Raw genomic sequence first — 19358 nt, forward strand, 5'->3', positions numbered from 1 at the left:
ATATAGAAGAATGACCTGTCAGAACAGCAGCCTGCTTTGTGGGCATGATCTCATTGTCCACACCACCTCCACCCCCCCCCCCCATGGCTGATAAGAATCAGGAACTGTTTCCTGTAGTTCAAGGGTCTTGGACAATAGTGTGAACGGCTGGCCCAAATGGAAAGGACATTGTTCAAGGGAGAAAAAACAACACCCCAACACAAAGCCAGGGCAGGATCTGTCCAAATGTAAGAGCTTGTTTACAAATTCACCATTTCCAAGGGGTGGGTCACAATGGGGGACTGCTTCCTTGAGGATAGTGTCCCTTCTAGTCTGATCCTGACGCCTAGGGATAGCTTTGATGGCCCAGACGGGTTTCAGATGCACTTAGACGGATGGACACTGATGGCGCGGAGGCCTTCCTGTTTATCAGGCATGTATGAAGCATAGGGTCAAGAAGCCAGGGTCAGGGGTGGGGGGTGGGGAGTGAGGGATGGGGGGAGGGGGGAGGGACTGTGACGGTTCACTCCCCTCTGGGCCTCATGATGTCTGATCCTTAAAATAAGGTTTCCTTTCTTGGTCAATAAGGAGTCTTCTTTCATCTGGTGGCCTCCATGATGCTGTGACTCACCTCCTGTCAGTATGGAACACGGAGGGGGATGGGGGTTGAGCGTGGGAAACGTGGAGTGTAGTGTTGGCGGGGGAGGTGGTATTGACACTGTGTCCCTGGGATCAGAGGCCAGGAGAGGTGTTATCTTTCATAGCATCTCTGCCCTGTCTGTAGAGGATGGAGCCTTTGGACCTCCAACCACAGACTGGTGGCTGTGTGCCAGTGCCTTTCTGTGTCGGCATGTGTGCACATGTGTGTATGTGTATGTGGTAGGAGAGCAATGCAGAAGAGCAATAGAGCCATATTGCATATCCCCTGGGACTGGAAGTCACCAGTTGGTGGTGTGTGGAAGGCAAGCCAGGGTTAGGAAGGCCACTTTGAGTCTATACGCACTATAAAGGCAGTCTAGTTTAAAGAGTTCACCTGAGTAGCAGTGTCACTGTTAGTTTTGATCCTCATCTCCAAGCTTCACATAAATACGCCTCATGAATACACTTGAGCTAATGTGTTTAGAACAAGTGAGAGAGGAGCATTAAGACTGTGAAATGCCCTAAGGGAAGCGGGCTTTTCATACTCTCCTTCCTCCGCGGCTAACACTGCCCTCTAGTGTTGAGTAGCAGAACAACATGATCAAGAACACAGTGTGAACAGATGGCAAGCTAGCTGCCTCTGTAGGTGGAACTCTGGGCTAGTCACCACAACCAGGAAGGTTGGCTAACAATTCAGGCCTGTGACTGTAAGGGGATTCCAAACCAGCAGTGGAGACAGACCTACAACTCTAAGACTGACAGAGGGCATGAGCTACAAGGACACAAGCAGAGACCAGAAGTGAGAACCCAGCGACAAAGAGGTGACCATTGCGTTCAATTCAATAGGCTGAGGATGAAAGTCAGGGATCTCCACTCTCTAAACATGACAAAAATTATGTGACTATTTAAGATGGGGAGATTGAAAGTGGGAAATTTGAGGCTGTAAAGACAGCTCAGAGGGTAAGAACACTGGTTGTTTTTCCAAAGGTCCTGAGTTCAATTCCCAGCAACCACATGGTGGCTCACAACCATCTATAACGAGATCTGGTGCCCTCTTCCGGCCTGTAGGTGTACATGCAGGCAGAGTACTGTATATATAATAAATGAACCTTTAAAGAAAATGGGAAGTTTCTGAAGGTGCTAAACCCATCTGTAACATGTCAATAATGTCTAATATTACTAAATCAAAAACCTGCTTACAAAATGGCAGTAGTTGCCTTTAGGACATACAACTAGAAGTAGAGAAGAGTAGGCTAGGAGTGGTTCTCATTATAGTCCCTTTAGGACTTAGTAGTCTAATGGCTTTCATAAGTATGGGCTGTGAGCCATGCCAGGCCCTTACACACGGTAAGCATGTGTCCCTACCACTGAGCTCCACTCCTGGCCACTGCAGACTTTTAAATGGATGTATGACAGGTTTAAAGTATATAAATATTAAAAAGAATAGATTACTTTCCTGTGCACTTTGATAGTAACAAAACAGTACTTACGTTTTTCAAGTGAATCTCGTCAAGTCTGAAGGCAATCACCATAGACATCTTGGATCGAAGTCTGCAGGATTCAGCAATATTTGAAATGAAAACCCTGTCCTCCACCGTTAAGTGACAATGACTCACTGAAACCTTGGGAATTCAGTATGTGGCAATTCTCTGAGTTTCCCCAACTAACCCAAGCCCCAAGGAATCATTAAAAACATACAAATGTAGGCTAGGCTCTGTTCAGTTTCTTCCAGGCCCTCTGCCTGATCCCCATGCCAGCTGCCCTGCCTAATGTGACTGTGCTGGTATGCAAGTTCATAGTTACACCACCAGGCAGTGGGATGTGAGTGGCTCACTCCAGCTGCAGTGCCAAGACCACACTGGCCAGAGTGAGTGGAAGCCTTCTGCCCGAACAAGTACGTCAATTCTACTACCGTTGAGTCCAGGGACCTAGCCTTGCCACAAGGGCCTGTTCTTGGGCCAATGTGGGCTGCTAAGCCAGCTCACTGCCCAGACCTTATATGCGCACGTTTGCATGAGGGCGACACTCCCCACACCTGGAATCTCAGTTACCCTGAAAGCCGAGTCCCTCCCGAAGAACACATCTACGTTCTATATTGAGCATTCTAGTGACTGAGTATTTTGGGATCAGAGGCCTGAGCTTCTTACATCTTCTCTCTACCCCTCAGGTTCTTTAGTGTACTAGACAGATCCCAGAGCAAATTCATAAGGAGACACCAGTGGAGAGACAGCCTTTATTTGTAAATAAATGAACGAAGCAAGAAGAGGCAGATGAGAACCAGATTAAGGTGGAAGAATCTTGGTGAAAGAGGAAAAGAACTGGGGAGAAAGAGCAGAGGTGCCCTTACTCTCAGCTGCTGACATGCAGACTCAGTCCTTCTCCTCAGCCTCCCCTGAGGCCTCCTTGCTTGGCTAATTGTCTCACTGCTGGCCTCTTGTGCCTCATGGTTTTAAAGTTTGATCTCTCCAAACCCGGTGCAGCAGTGTTGTTCTGTGCCTCACTGGCCCAGGCAGTGACCACTCCGAAGCTCTCACTTGGATTTCTTGCCATTCTTAGAGATTCTGATGCCTTTGGATTGCCAGGAGTGGCAGCTTCTGCTGCCAGAGGACTCAGGCTTTTCTAACAGGGAAGGTTGGTGGCAATCGGTCCAAGAAGAGCCTGGATTCTCTTCCAGGTTGGTGGCCCTTAAGAAGTTCTCCTGGGGGTGGAAGGAGTTGCTGCAGCAGGGGGTGTCACTCGAGTCTTCAGATACGTAATCTGTGGTGAAAGAAAGGTGGAGAAGGGAAGGTAAATGCAGCCCTTTGCTTCTCCTATGTTCAGGTCCTTAAACCCCTCATCAGCCACTTTCCTTCCAAAGCGACAGCATCTACTCAAAGTTCCCCCCGGGTGACACTTTCTCCATCCCCAGACATGACAAGTCCCCTGCCCCAACCCAGTTCTTTTTTTTTTTTTTAATTTAAGATTTTTATTTATTATTTATATAGTATTCTGTTTGTATGTGTGCCTGAATACCAGAAGGAGGCATCAGATCTTATTCTATTTTGATTTTTCGAGACAGGGTTTCTCCGGGCAGCCTTGGCTGTCCTGGACTCAACTGTAGACCAGGCTGGCCTCGAACTCACAGTGATCCACTTGCCTCTGCCTCCCAAGTGCTGGGATTAAAGGCGTGTGCCACCATGCCCAGCTTACCAGATCTCGTTATAAGTGGTTGTGAGCTGTCATGTGGTTGCTGGGAATTGAACTCAAGATCTTTAGAAGAACAGCCAATGCTCTTAACCTCTGAGCCATTTCTCCAGTACCCCTCCACCCTCATCCCAGTTCTTACACCAAATTATCCTTCCAGCCTCACCCATGATTGAAGCAGATGAACACTCATTGCATTCCCATTTCTTGCTGTTGGGTCTGAGAGAGGAGCAGTCCCGGTGGGTTCCATGAGATCCACATGTAGTACACAGAATGAGGCGCCACCGCCTGCCAAAGAGCCATGGAGAGATGTAGGGACAATTCAGACATCAACTGTCACTCTTGAACATTAGCTACCATCCAGCCTCAGCCATGAGGTGAACTCCCTGGGAATTTTATTTTTTATGAGTGTTTTGCCTGCCTGCATGCATGTGGACCATGGAGGCCAAAGAAGGTGTCCGATTCCCTGGGGCTGGAGCTGTGATGTGGACGGTGGGAATAGAAACTTGGTCCTTTGGGAGTGGGTGTTCTTAGCCACCAAGCCATCTCTCCAGCATTTTAAGTTAGTATAATTTTACTATAGACATGATCCAATGGTGTTGCTAGGTGATGCTAGGAGTTGGTTCTAAGAGGCTACGGGTGGGCACATCCCCTGGCAGGATGAATTTGGAAGGTAACTGACCCTGAGTGTCACTCCAATGGGCATAAACAACAGACCCAGCAGAGAAGACCTGCCCATTTTTGTATGAACAAGTCAGTGGCTGGTCAAAAATGAGACTTGGCAACTGGGTTCATCCTGAGGGCTGTGGGCAAGAGCAGACTTCCTGCTTTAGTAACAGTGCCAAGTTCTAAGTCTACGATGGAGCTGATGAGCGCTCTCTACCCAGGGGCTTCTTCCTACCCTTCATCCTCAAAGCTGTCTCTGCCTTGTTCGTACAGACAGATGGGGGCATCACAGTGCTGATAGCGCTGATACAACTCTGAGAAAGCTCCTGGCTCGAGTTCCCAGGCGGCATCTCTGCAGTGGGAAAATGAGTTGTAAGGGGCATATAATCTACCTGGGAGACTCCTAGCTCAGCACAGCAAGAGTTCCAAGGCTGCCTGAGCACTGCCAACAAGGCTGGGCAAGCGGTCTGCCAGTGAGAAGAGGATCGAGACAAAGAGTGGAACATGGGGGTTCCTGAGTCCCAACTCCCCATCCTCAGAGATTCATTTCTTTTTTCTTAAGATTTATTTATTATATATGCAATGTTCTGCCTGCGTGTGTGCCTGCCCGCCAGAAGAGGGCACCATATCTCATTATAGGATGGTTGTGAACCACACCACCATGTGGTTGCTGGGAATTGAACTCAGGACCTTCAGAAGAGCAGCCAGTGCTCTTAACCTCTGAGCTAGCTCTCCAGCCCAGAGATTCATTTCTTAAAGCGCCTTTTCAGGAGCATGCCTTCCGCCCACTTCCCTCTCCCTTTCTTTGACTATTGAAAAGCACTCTTGCCGCCATCCTCAGCTCACTGTGCAGCGATCGAGGCCTCCGTGGCTGCCGATCCCTGATCTATCCTCACACTCACCTCCTGTCTAGAGAGCCACACAACCCACTCCCTGGCTCAGTTCCTGCTGTGTGGACTTCCTGCTACCTGTCTGGGATGTGGATTCCCATTCTCAGCATTTCTTGTGGAAACTCCTCTCGGTTGTTGCACTGGGGGCACTTGAAGAAGTGTTTTGCTGATGTGTGGGCATATTTCTGTAAGAGAAGAAAGTATTTGTGGAAACAACTAGGCCACCTTCCCACCCCTGTCCTCACTTCATGGACACCTCCCAGGACCTGGCTATAGGGTTTGGCAGTGCTGATTCAACAGGGGTCAGGAACTTGGGGACATCGTTTTCTTTCCTTCCAGTAGAGAGGCTGATTTTGAGCTCTTCGACTCATTCTTGGAAACAGCCATTGCTTTGGCAATCCTGAGGGTGCCTAGTCTAAATCTTATCATGAATGAGGCCCTAAGCCAAGGATAAGGAGAGACTAGGCTGACTCTTTCCTCACTGACCTGGATGCAGTTCCTGCATACATGCCTGAAGTGTGTAGCTCTGAAGCTTAGACACGCTTGAGCACTCCCAGGGTGCCCCGGTTCCAAGCACAGGGCCAGGTCAACCATGGAAGGGCCCTCCCAGAACAGAGAGCCCTACCTGGATACACTTTCGGTGGTAGATAGCTTGACTACAACATGGGCTTTGGATGTTCTCAGCACTTGTCTGGGATAAATCTTCGCAACACAAGACGCAGCTTTCCTCCCCCAAATTCCCCTGTTGGATGTTCTGTGTTGGGCGATGTTTTCCACAAAATGATCTGTGGTGGGTAAACAGACTTGGTTTCTGGCTTGTCCCTGATGCAGAGTCCCAGCTGCCTGGCCTAGGAGGGGCAATGAGCTATTTGCCTGGGGCCCAGTGGAAAGCTCCTCTCACAGGAGAAGCAGGTGAGATCAGCTCCATGAGTTCTCAGGACTGCTTCCCTGGGAGCAGAGCTCCAAGGACTGTCTCCAGCGCACCCCGTTATTGAAAGCCCCACTTTGTTAGGAGCAGCTGGCTAAGAACCGCAGCTGTTTGTAATTTAAGGAGGGGACAGGAAGCAAGAAGAAACCTCTGTGAAACTTCCAAGACATGACACTGTTTCCCATTATCGAGTGGAGGGACAGATTTGCTGGAGAATCAAAACAGTCCCGTGAGAACTGTTCTGACTTCAGTGGTGTTGAAGCAGGTTGCAAAATGGTAACCCAACTCTTCTCCTTCCTCACTCACTTGTACTCTCCAAAAAACTGTGAAAGGCAACCCCTTTCTTGGCCACAAGGCAGATGGAAGTTTTGGACACACTGATCTTTCTGGCATTTGATAGCAGCTCCCTTTTTCTTGCACACGAAGCAGATCTGCAAAGGAGATTCCAGGCAATGTGTTGTGACCCGAGGAAGACAAACAGAGGTTGTGGTTCTTCTTTCTACAGACAGAGAATTCTGGGAAGCAACAGCGATGCCCTTTCCCTCAGTGGTCCAGGGTAGCCTAAAGCTGGACTTCAAGAAGCACCGAATTTTCTTGTTTTCTCAGGGCGTTGCTTCCTCTCCTTCCTTAGGACACATTCTAAGTATGGGACTTAAGAGAAGGACTGGGGCTGGGGTTGTAGCTCAGTGGTAGAGTGTTTACTTAGCATGTCTTGGCCTTGGGTTTGACTCCCAGGGACAGACAGACAGACCGACCATGTGCCCTGGCCCTGAGCTTGATTCCCAGGGACAGACAGACAGACACACAGAGATTCTAAAGCATGCATGAGAAAACCCTACACCCAAGGTCCCCATTTCAAGAGATTCTAACCTTCTTAGAAGCCCGAGCTGCCTCCTTTTTGATGTCTTCAGGCATAAATCCATGGAGACCTCTGTTGGGTTGGCCATTCTGAGGCAGCTTGCTAGATAAGATCTAAGGGAGCAGCAGAACCAGGCTGTCAACATGAGATGGTCAGTGAAACAGCACAGCGGGGTGATGGTGAGCAAGGAAGAGAACTAAGAAACAGGGCTCGGTGGAACTCACTTGTGTACACAGGGTTATTTACTTAATGAAGTCTGCTATAACAGGCAGGTATTGGACACTCTGGCACTCTTTGGTCAACTCAGTATGGAGTTAAAAGCCACAGAGCCACAGAATCAGTACCTTTATGCAGTGCCATTCTGCCCCTCATTTGCTAAGGACTGCCCCTGCCACCGTGTGAGTGCTGGGGACATGTTCTCTCTAGACTGTCATTTCATGACACACATGACACAGATGTTATTGTGACGTTATTGTGGCGAGGCTACTCCTGTAATATGCCAAGTGACATGGCTGGAGTCACATGGTAAAAAGTTATAAAGCTGGCATTCACACTTGGCCTACAAAGCCCACGCTCATACCTCTTTTGCTATATTCCCCTTGAGTACAGGGTGTTTTAGAATATTTTTCTCAGAGTATTATATGAAGGTAAGTGGGATTTAAAAGTCTTCTCTCTCATAGCCATTCTGCACTAATAGAAAAAGAATAGAAGTCACACTTTTAAAAGCATACTTGAAGCATTGTTTGCTTCTTTAAAAGTGTTCAAAGATGGTTTTAGAATACGTAATTACGGAAAAAGATACTATATGATTCTATTAAAATCACCAGGACATTCTGCTTATCTTTTTAAAAAAAGATTTATTTATTATTATACATACAGTGCTCTATTTGCATGTTCACCTGCAGGCCAGAAGAGAGGGCATCAGATCTCATTATAGATGGTTGTGAGCCACCATGTGGTTGCTGGGAATTGAACTCAGGACCTCTGGAAGAGCAGACGGTGCTCTTAACCACTGAGCCATCTCTCCAGCCCTGACATTCTCATCTTAATACTTCAGAAGTATTAGGGTGATGGGTTTCTTGCAGTGGTTATGTGTAATAGGAGCTTAGGTTATGTATTTATTTTTGGTTTGTTTTTTGTCTTCTGTGTTTTGAGACAGGGTTTCTCTGTGTAGCCTTGGCCATCCTGGACTCACTTTGTAGACCAGGCTGGCCTTGAACTCACAGCAATCTGCCTGCCTCTGCCTCTGAGTGCTGGCTCATTTAAACTTATTTTGGTTTTTTTGAGACAGGGTTTTTCTGTGTACCTTGGCTGGCCTGGAACTCTCTTTGTAAACGAGGCTGGCCTTGAACTCACAGAGATCCATCTACCTTTGCTCGGATTAAAGGTGTGTGTCACCACACCTGGCTTATTTAACATATTTTAAAAATATTTTGAAGTGTGTTGTCTGCATGTATGTGTGCAGTACCCAAGATTAGAAGAGGTGGTCACATCCCTTAGAACTGGAGCTATGGACAACTGTGAAATGCCATGTGGATTTTAGGAACCAAACTCTGGTCCTCTGGAAGAGCAGTGGGTTCGTTTTCTCCCTCCCCTCCCCCCTTTCTTTTCTTTCCAAGACAAGGTCCCTCTGTGTTAGCCTTGGCTGTCCTGGACTCGCTTTGTAGAACAAGCTAGCCTCAAACTCATAGCAATCCGCCTGCCTCTGCCTTCCGAGGGCTGGGATTAAAGGCGTGCGCCACCACGTCTGGCACAGTGGGTACTCTTAAGTACCGAGCCGTCTCTCTAACCCCAATATTTATTTTTGAGACAGTCTTTTGGTGTAGTGAAGGCTATTCTTGAACTTGTAATACTCTTGCCTCAGTCTTCCAAGTTATCAGGTAATCTTATTTTAACATTAGAGATGATCCTATAATGTTAGATGGCTTGGATTGTAGCTAAGGGCTCCCAATGATGTGTAAAATATTTCACATGTAGGTTCTCACTATCTCAAGGCTTTATGTGAGTGGTTTTTTGTTTTATTTATACTTTTTAAGCATTAGTCATGTTTTCTATAATGAACATGTGCTATTTTTCTTTTGGTTTTTCGAGACAGGGTTTCTCTGTGTAGCCTTGGTTGTCCTGGACTCATTTTTTGGAGCAGGCTGCCTCTGCCTCCCAATTGCTGGGATTAAAGGCATGCACCACCACACTTGGCTAACATGTGCTATTTTTTTTTAATTTATTTTTTACATGTGCTATTTTAATAAACAAAAGTAACAACAGAAATGATTTAAATGTCCTTTAAAATTTTTTGATACCTCTTTTACTTTTCAAGACAGAGTCTTATATCTCAGGATGACTCTGAACTATGAAGTGGAGTTTGACTTTGAACTCATGATCATCCTCCTCTACCTTCCAAATGGTGAGAGTGAAAGTGCAGACCATCATCCAGGTCTAAATAGTCTTTAACAAGGGTTTAATAATTGTAGGAACATCCATACTATGAAATACCAGTCAGCTACTTTAAAAATGAGGTTTATATGTTCTATATGGAGAGATCTCCAAAATATACGATAGGAAAAAAAAAACCCTACAAAACATGGTATATGTTTAACTTTATGTTAAAACATATATGCTTATTAATATATCAGAATTAGCCAAGCTCTAACATCTGGCAGGACTTACAAGAAATAAAAATCACATATCAACTTTTCTCATGAGGATACATATAAGAATTTAAACATTAGTAAGTTGAACTCAACCCCCTATTCAAGAATAATAAAGCATGGCCAAGAAGGGCCTATACCAAGAATGCAGTTGATATAACCATAAAAAGAGAAAAATCAAGAACACATAAGTAGATGCCAAAACATTTGCAAAACCCATACATTCAGGATATCCTCAGCAAACCAGGTATGAAAGCACTCCAATCTGACAAAACCTATCTATGAAAGAGGTCACAGCTAGTGTATTTACAGTGATGCTCTTCTCTAACGCTGCCGGACAACTATTTACTTCTACTGAAAATCAGGTTCAAGGCCTGACCCAGCCAGTACAAAAGGCAAGAAGAAATAAAAGGCAAAAACTGGGGCCTAGAGATATAGCTCAATTGGTGGAGTACTTGCCTAGCATATATGAGGTCCTGGGTTCAATCCTTGGCACCCTATTAAAAACAGGTAGGAGAGCTGGAGAGATGACTCAGAGGTTAAGAGCACTTGTTACTCTTGCAGAAGAAAGGGGATCAGTTCCCAGCGCCCACATGGTGGCGCACATCCTTTTGTAAGTCCCGTTCTAGGGGGTTACACTCTTCTGACCTCCTCAGGCACCAGGTATGCATATGTAGGCAAAACACTCATACATATAACACAAATTTTAAAACAAACAAAGCATGGTGGCAAATGCCTGTAATTCCAGCACTCGAGAGTTAGAGGCAGGAGAATCAGAAATTCAAAGTCAGTAAAGCACTTGCTGCATAAGCATCAGGTCCTAAGTTCCCCAGCACAGATGTACAATGCCGGGTATGTACTGTGTGGGCGTAATCCTAGCAGTAAGGACGCAGAGACAGAAGGGTCCCTGGAGCAGGACGGGCAGATATTCCTGCCACAGTGGTAAGCTCCAGGATCCTGTGGAGAGAAAGAGAGGGAGACCCGGGATGTCAACCTCAACTCCACATGTACACATGTATGCACCCAAGTGAACATACATGCACATATACATGAATCTGTACACATGTAGACTGCCCCCCATACACACACAAGAAAAAAAGGAAGGGCAAGTCATCCTCGAGCTACAGAATGAGTTTGAGGCCAGCTTGGGCTACAGGAGACCCTATATTAAAATTTTTTGGGGGGAAAGAAATAGAACTGCCTTAACTCACGCATGACACTGACTATATACACAGAGAACCAGAGAATCTCAAGTAAACAAATGAACACAATTGGTAACTTGGTAAATGAATTTAACAAAATTGTAGAGTACAAAATCACTATACAAAATAATTGCATTTCTATAATCTAGCAACAAAATATTGAGAAAAACATTTAACAGAAGATGTATAATACTACACACCCACTAGGACTGCAGAGCATTATGGATAAAAAATAGAAAGGAATTGATACCCAACAATCTTGAAAAGGACTGTAAATCTTACCATATTTTAATTATAAAACCACAAGAATTAAGACAGTGGAATGCTAGTATATGAAGACACATGTAGATTAATGGTATAAATAGATTATCCAGATCTACAAATAGATATATGGCCAATTGATTTTGGTAAAGGCATCTAGGTAATTCAATGGTATTGAAGTACCACCTAGGACACACCAAAAGTGCTAACCATAAAAGAAAAAGTGATAAATACAATTATCAAAATTTTTAAAAATTTCAAAAGACACCCTTAGAAATAATATATGTAAAAAGGATTTGAATCCAGAATATATAAACAATTTTTACAATCTAGAAGACAAAAGAATACAGTTTCTTCTTCTCTTCCTCTTCTTCCTTCTTCTTTTGAGAGAGGATCTCTCCACATAGCCCTGGCTGTCTGGAACTCAGCATGAGGACCAGGCTGGCCTTGAACTCATAGAGATCTGTCTGCCTCTGCCTCCCTAGTGCAGGAATTAAAGGCAGGAGACATCATGTCCAGATCAGAATCCAGGTTTTTTTTTTTAATCAAAAGAAAGTATTCATACAGATTCAATAAAAAATATGCAAAATATTTTAAAAACACATGAAAAGTTCAGTATCTTTATTCCTCAAAGAAGTATAATCATGAGCACAATAAAACTCCAGTAACCAACCCGTATAATGGCTGCGAAACGCAGAATGACGGAAACCCTCCTCGAGAGACTCCCCGCCCCGCCCCGACAAGGAGGACACAGATCTGGAACCTGAACCCCGGACAATTGAAATACAATGCAAAATCAGTGGCAAATTCCGCCAATACCCAACTGATGCATCTGACCCCCACCCAGGAATTGGCAAGAGATCAGATCTGGACTTAAAATGCTCTATCGGTGCTCAATGCTGACCCCAGGGCAAAATTCCACCCTGCAACAGGAAGTCTATCATTCCTGTGTTACCTCATACTTGGACTGTGGGATGTTCTCTCGGTGGCCGGGTGCCAGAGAGATCGTTTCTCACAAACCCAGGGATGACGGAACAATTATACATCAACCACACACTCTCAAATTGGAGGGTATCAAGGAGAGACCACCAACAGCGCTGGGAATGTTCGCTATGCTCAATCACCGCTGCACCTTACTGATCGGAGCTGTGATTGGATCGTCAGAAAAAGTTCAAAGTGGTTCAGAGCAGATAAAGCGACGGTGCAAAACATTAATGATTACACTCGGCAAGACAGGCCACGGTGACACGGCTACAGCTCTGAGTATGCACCAGCCCAGTGCTGCCATAGACTGGACTAACTCCCAATCATGGGCAGGTCACATCAACGTCAGATTTCTTGCTACGCTGTTTGAATCACCAGGTAAGGAATTGATGGACCAGATTAGGATGGTATTCGCATATGCGCAAATGACCATGCACACAACGATCAAACAATACTTAGATCAGTGTATGGATGGAACAATTGTGCTCCCTCAAGTCCCAATGCGATTCCCTTGTTCATTTCAACAGAGAGCAAGCTTAAACAAACATTGGCTCCATGGTTCGAATTCATGGGTGCTATCTAGCATTCTGAAGTGATCAAGCTAGCCCCTAGGGCACTTCCAAATCTTGCCTCAGTGGCACTGTACTGGAGTAAGCAGGAGAGCCCAACAATGACAGCGTTTAGATCTCCGCTCACCCAACCTGGATCATCTTTGACCGAACCTCTCCTTAGAAGAGCACAAATGCGTCAAATTGTGTGATTAGGAATTGGAGGAAAAATGAGCCCAGGCATTAAAGCCATCCTCAAGCTTGTCAGTGTCTCAGCATTCCAAACTGATCAGTGAACCAATCTTATATATAAAAAACAAAAACTGCAGTAACATCCAGTAGGAACGCTGAAGTGAAAAAGATTGACAATAACAAATTTTGGTAAAACATTGCCAGCTGGAACTCTCAAAAGCTGTTAATGGGTGTGTAAACTGGTGCAACAACTTTGGAAAGAGGACTTGGCAGCTTCACATACATGTCTACCAGTAATTTTACTCCTAGGCATCTGCCCAAGAGAAGGAAGAATGCATGTCACAGAAAGACTTGCAAGGGAATGTTCTTAGCAGGTTTTTTCACAAAAGTCCACCAACCAGAAACAAATCAAATGTCCACCAACTGTTAAAAAGATAACTTTAACATAGTCAAGCAATTTGGGGGAAGTCATTACAGCAACATATATAAGCCAGGCATAATAGAATCTCCAAGTCTAGCATGGGAAAGAGATTAGAGGAGGCAGGAGAGAGGGGCTGACATCTAATAAGAGCCTGTGGTTAGTTCAGGCTCCAGCAGGCAACCTAGAGAAAGGAAGACAGACCAAGTAGGGAGACTTCTTAGGAGGAGGAAGATTTTTCAGGAGCAGAGCAAGGAGGAAGTGGGGGAGACTCAGGAAAAGGGGTTGTAAATAGCAATTTCACCAGAGGGATGATTCCAATAGCACAGAAACAGAAATACAGGAAAAGGGTAAGTGTCATAGGACAGTGTCTTACTCTGAGGGCATGCTCAAGGACCAAGGTTTGTCAGAGAGGTGCCCAGGACAAATGGACAGGCGCCCTGTGCACAGTGCTGGGGAGTACAGGAGGTTGGGGGGTGTGCCTGGCATACCATACCAGTGTGACTTCTGGAGCAGGCTGCAGCCACTCAGAGACAGCAGGAAGCTCCGGGAGGACACTAAGAGATGAGTGAGTACAGCAAGTGGAGGAGAGAAATGGTTGGAGAGGCGGACTCTGAAGTTTGTAGTCAGATATGGTGGGTGGCAGGAGCCACGCAGGAGAGCCAAGTCAACAGCTTTGTTACGAGGAGTGCATGTCTGTTCCCGTGTTTCTGCGCCAGATGTGAGGGCGCACTGGAGCTATGAAGCTGTTGTGTGCTGTTGCTCATGTGAAAGGCAGAGCACAGCTAGTTATAAGGGGCTATGCTTTGGCAAGAGGAATGTGACTTAGCTGGAACAGCCTGGGAACAGCGTGGGCTTGGATCTGTTGGAGGCTTGTTTGGGTTAATAGGGAGCTAGATCCTTCTCCAGAGGTAGGTGGCTGTGGGGAGGGTGAAGATAAGGAAGTAGTGGCTCTTCTTCACAAACAGCCACTTTACAAGGCCTACAAGTTTTCTGAGGAATGCTGATTTTAAGCATTAACCTTCTGTTTACCTGGTCAGAGTCCAGCCTGAGCTGGGCTCAGATTGCCATTTGGGGGTTGGGACCTAACAAAAAGAATATGAGCTTTATGATTTACATGGTTAAGAGCACTGGCCACTCTTGGACAGAACCAGGTTCAAACCTGGTTATTTATTTATCTACAGGGCAGCTCACAACTGCATGTAACTCTCCTTCTTTGGTATCCGATGCTCTCTTCTGGCCTCTGAGGGCACTGTACACACACGGTGCACAGACATATATACAGGAAAAAACACATAAAAGGGTTTCTCCGTGTAGCCTTGGCTGTTCTGGGCTTGCTTTTTAGACCAGGCTGGCTTCAAACTCACATCAATCTGCCTGCCTCTTCCTCCCGAGTGCTGGGATTAAAGTCATGCGCCACCACGCTTAGCTCATAAATAAATCTTTAAAAAAAAACATCAAGTTGTACACTTAAGATTGGTTCATTTTTTTTAGTATTCAGATTATACTTATTTAAAAAAGCATATTGAGGAAAATTAAGTGGAAGGACAATCCAAATGAACAGTTGTTTCTGGGAGGAAGGGAAAATGAAATAATATGATTTGGGGAAGATGGTTTTTACTGTTCATGCTGTATATTGTCAGGAGTTTACACCATGTAATTTATTCTTTAAAATCTATTTTAAAAGATTAAAAACCTGTAAGGAAAACCAAACATGGGTGTACATTTGATGCCAGATGTAAAAGTAGCTTATATAGCAAAAGCTGTAGACATTCGAAACAAAGAGGCCCTTATACTCACAAGACAGAAATAATGGACACAAAGATTGTCTTTCTGAAGAAATTCTCCTAGTTTTTCAGGATCACCAGGTTCTTGAAGGCATAGCAGGCAAACTGAAAGAGTAAACACTAAGAATAAAGGCGTGGCTCAAGGTGACCGTTAGGAACAGAAAAATGATCGCCTCCTTTACTTACTAAGTGGTTTTAGCTAGATATGGTCCAAGGTTGGAAGTGCATTTACTACAAGTAGCCCATCAAACACCAGAGCTTAGCAGCACAGTACATGGCAAATAGCTGTTTCCTACTATGCGTGTGTGGCTTACTAGGAGCTATGCCTTGCTGCCACCGCCCAGCACTGTGAGAGAACACTGTATTGTATCATTAGTTTAGGAAAAGATCAAAACCCAAAATTTGAAGTAAACGTAAAGCAAACCAAGAATTAAAACACTGTAATAATAAAGCATCTTCACTAGGAAGCGGGTAATTTTGGCAAAAATAAAGGTTAACTCTTAACGGGTATCAGACCTCGACATAACTGGTCACTGACAGAGTGCGCTGTACCTGCTACTTCATACTGTTTTGTTCTCAACTGGCTTTTTTGTTTGTTTGTTTGTTTTTTGTTTTTTCGAGACAGGGTTTCTCTGCACAGCCTTGGCTGTTCTGGACTCTCTTTGTAGACCAGGCTGGCCTCGAACTCACAGAAATCCACCTGCCTCTGCTTCCCGAGTCCTGGGATTAAGGGAGTGCACCACCATGCCTGGCTTGGCTTTAATTCTTTCTTGAACTTAAGTTATGAAATTTTAAAATTTCACACATCAAATTCTTTAGGACTTAATCTTAGAGAGTCTGGGAAAGAAGTAGGGTTGGCAATGAAAGCAGCGGGTTCACTGCCCCTGAGGTGGCCTTCCCTGCTAATGGCTGGAAGCAGCAACTCCACACCACCTTGTCTCTCTTACCAGGACCTGAAGATGGCTTCCTTTGGGTTACCTTCTTAATCCTGCCAGTTTTTCTATATAAGAGAGAAAAGTAAAAGTGTTCAGGACACTACTGACAAGCCTTCTGAATTTTCCTTAAAATGCTCCTCATAGTATGATTAAGAACCAATTCCCCGAAAAAATATAATATATATATATATATATATTTTTTCTTTCTTTCTCTGAAACAGGGTTTCCCCATGTAGCCTTGCCTGTTCTGGACTTGTTTGCCTTGAATTCACAGAGATCTGCCTACTTCTGCCTCCTAGAATGATGAGATTATAGGGGTGTGCCACCATGCCCAGCTCTCATATTTCTTTTTGTTTTGTTTTGCTTTTTTTGTTTTTTTGGGTGTTTTTGTTTTTCAAGTCAGGGTTTCTCTGTGTAGCCTTGGCTATCCTGGACTTGCTTTCTAGACCAGGCTGGCCTCGAACTCATAGTGATCCACCTGCTTCTGCCTCCCAAGTGCTGGGACTAAAGGCGTGTGCCACCACTATCTGGCTCAAATTTCGTTTTTAAAGTATAAAATACCCTAAATTATTTGAGGATAGAACCATCTTTGTACATATGCTACCTGGGTTGAATGAATTCAGGAGTAATACTATTTTTATTTTTTCAGCCAACTTCCCAAAGCACACTATGATGACACTGAAGCTGGCTGAATGCGTCCCAGGGATTGGCACTACTTTCAGTACTTTATCATGAATTTCTTCAACAAATCTGCAGAACATTCTAAAAAGGGAGTACTATTTCTTTTTGTTTGTTTGTCTGTTTCGAAAAAGGGTTTCTCTGTGTAGCCCTGGCTGGAACCTCACTCTGTAGACCAGGCTGGCTTCGAACCCAAGAGTTCCTCCTGCCTCTGCCTTCCGAGTGCTGGGATTAAAGACAGTATTATTATAATGCTTATTTTTGAGATGAGTATTGAGGCACAGATGACTTGTCTCAGGTCATAGAGTTATCAAGCAGCATAGGCAGAGATTTAATAGTCAAGTTCCACAACTGTCACTTAGCCGCTGGAGACAGCACTGGGAAGACAGGGAGGGCTACTTCTGGGGCCCTGCTTTATGCTTTGACACTGTCTAATCCCAGCCTCTGAAAATATGCTGAAGGGAGCAGAAAATGCAGCCTGTATCAATGGCCACCGTAAGTCCCTCAACTCCTCCAGGCCACGGACTCTACCTCAATCTTGGACGTCCCTTCTTTTCTTTTAGAGTCTTCATTCGCTTCCGTCTTTCCTTCCTGTCTAGAATTCTTCTGTACTATTAAGAAGACAATGCAGGCTTTTCCGGCTATAAATATAAACAAGGGAGGTTAGCAATTTAGTTTTATATTTGGTTATCAAGTTCTACAAAATCAAAGCAACAGCCAAGGCACTTTACTTCTCACTTGATAAAAAGGGATCTAGTCACAACTAATGCTAGTAATGGCCAATAATGATTAAATTGTGCCAAGATCCCTTTTAGGCACTCCACCCTAGGCAAAACTATAACCCTTACTTTCAAATTGAGGTGACTGAGGGACAGGGAGATGAAGATCAACATCACAGCCGAGGTCAGAATCAGCGATCCTAGGTGAGATCTGAAGCTAACCCTGAGAATTGATCCCTTGCAGTGTAAGACGTTGGAACCCTTGATTCTTTGTTTCTACCAATGGGTCTTTGTTTCTAATAAGCACCTGGTACAACACTCAAGAGAAAGGGAACCTTTTGTAATGAGGTCTGAGTGGCTGCTGTACCCAGTTAGATAAGGTAGCTCTTTCCTAGCAAAAGGAATCTGAGAGATTTTGCTGCTTAGAAGCTACAACCCCATCTAGCAGGAGGGAAGAAATAACACTCAAGGCCATCCCTTTAGCTCATATCCCTTTTACCTCGCTCGGAGCCTCATTGAGGTTTGGCCTGTCCCATCCTTGTCTGGATGGACGCTTGAGTAAAATGCCACTCCTGCTACCAATGTAAGCGGATTACAAAGTTACCCACTTTTCACCTGCCATTACAAAGTCTCCGAGGGCGAACTGAGACAAAATAAACGAGGTCACCCCATGACCGGCTATGTCTAGTACAGGGAAGGAGGACAACATTTCTTAAGAGAGCTCAGTGAATTAGGTCACTCTAGAGACAAACTATATACTTCGGTATCCAGAGCCTCAGATCAAGACTGAGGATTATGAATCTCCTCATGAACGTCCCTACATAACTGCTAGCTGCTTACAAGCCATAGAAACTTCGGGCTAGCATTTCCCAACACAGGAGATGGAGTTATGAAGTTGACATCGTTTTGTTTTCTTACTACACGCGGACAGGCTGAGTGAGATGCTGGCTCCAGCCTTGCCATGTCCCTAGGGGGATCTACTTTAACCACTTCCTAGTTGTTGGCACTAAACCTGACCGTGTTAGAATAAAAATAAACCTTGAGACTTCAGTTCTTTGCATCGCTGGACCACGATGTTACCGGAGTAGGAGTCTGTGCACACTGGTAGTTATTAGATGGGGCAATCTTCAAAACAGTTGAGGACGGACGTGGCAAATGCAAGCTGCTCAGTCCGGATGCTCGCTCGAAACGCTTACCAAGTTGTTTCACTAGATAAAAGTGTTGGGTAAATGCTTGCTGAGAAAATTAAAAAATATATTAGCGTGTTCGGCCCCGCCGCCGCAAGAATAAACGATGTATTTGGAAAATACGTGTCAGTGTGGTCACAAACGTCCCCCGGAGGTAACAGGCAGAAGAAGGGCTCAAGGAGCATCCCGCGCATGCCAGACCAGGCTCAGGTCACGCCTGCCGGGCGGTTGGTGCGGGGCCAGGCTACAGGATGCTTCCGCGGCTTGCTTCTCACGGAAGCGACGGGTCACCGCTCCCAGCCCAGGTTGTCCACCCAGCTGTCGCCGAGGGCGCCGCCGTCCCAGAGCTTTATTCGTTGACACAAGACGTGGTAGTACTTCACGGGCGGCCGCCCCGCGCGGTGACTGCGCCGTCGAAGGAGGCGAGCGCGCTAACGGGGGCTGGGTCACGCGGACTACGGCCCGCGGGAACCTCAGCGTTGCAGACAGTTGTCAAATCGGGACCGCTAACGGCCGCGCGCTGGACCCATCTTCCGCGCGTGCGCACCCTCTCGGCGCGCGCGCCCCCGCCCGCGCGCCCGCTCCTGCGGTTCCGCAAGCGGAAGGCGGGCCTGTCGCGTAATGATGACGCCACACTGCCGGCGCGGGCGTCTGA

General features: G+C 45.6%; 1 protein-coding gene across 1 annotated transcript; it reads right to left on the reverse strand.

The window, feature by feature from the left end:
* Positions 1-2837: 2837 nt before the first annotated feature.
* Phf7 (PHD finger protein 7) lies at positions 2838-19246 on the reverse strand. Its single transcript, XM_051141618.1, has 11 exons — positions 18555-19246; positions 17329-17438; positions 16132-16184; positions 15198-15289; positions 7156-7257; positions 6592-6716; positions 5983-6142; positions 5436-5542; positions 4703-4819; positions 3968-4089; positions 2838-3375 (listed from the first exon to the last, which is right to left on the reverse strand). Exons 2-11 carry the CDS (start codon positions 17367-17369, stop codon positions 3149-3151), a joined length of 1146 nt encoding a protein of 381 aa, XP_050997575.1. The 5' UTR covers positions 17370-17438; positions 18555-19246; the 3' UTR covers positions 2838-3148.
* Positions 19247-19358: the final 112 nt, after the last annotated feature.

This window comes from Acomys russatus, chromosome 3 (assembly GCF_903995435.1).
Source record: "Acomys russatus chromosome 3, mAcoRus1.1, whole genome shotgun sequence".
Classification (NCBI taxonomy): domain Eukaryota; kingdom Metazoa; phylum Chordata; class Mammalia; order Rodentia; family Muridae; genus Acomys; species Acomys russatus.

Coding starts and splice junctions, on each gene's coding strand:
- Phf7 (XM_051141618.1), bottom strand. CDS start 17,369: ATGAAGACTCTAAAAGAAAAGAAGGGACGTCCAAGATTGAG. Junction 16,185..17,328: donor AAGGGACGTCCAAGATTGAG/GTAGAGTCCGTG, acceptor TCTCTTATATAG/AAAAACTGGCAGGATTAAGA. Junction 4,820..5,435: donor GGAATCCACATCCCAGACAG/GTAGCAGGAAGT, acceptor TTCCCACTGCAG/AGATGCCGCCTGGGAACTCG.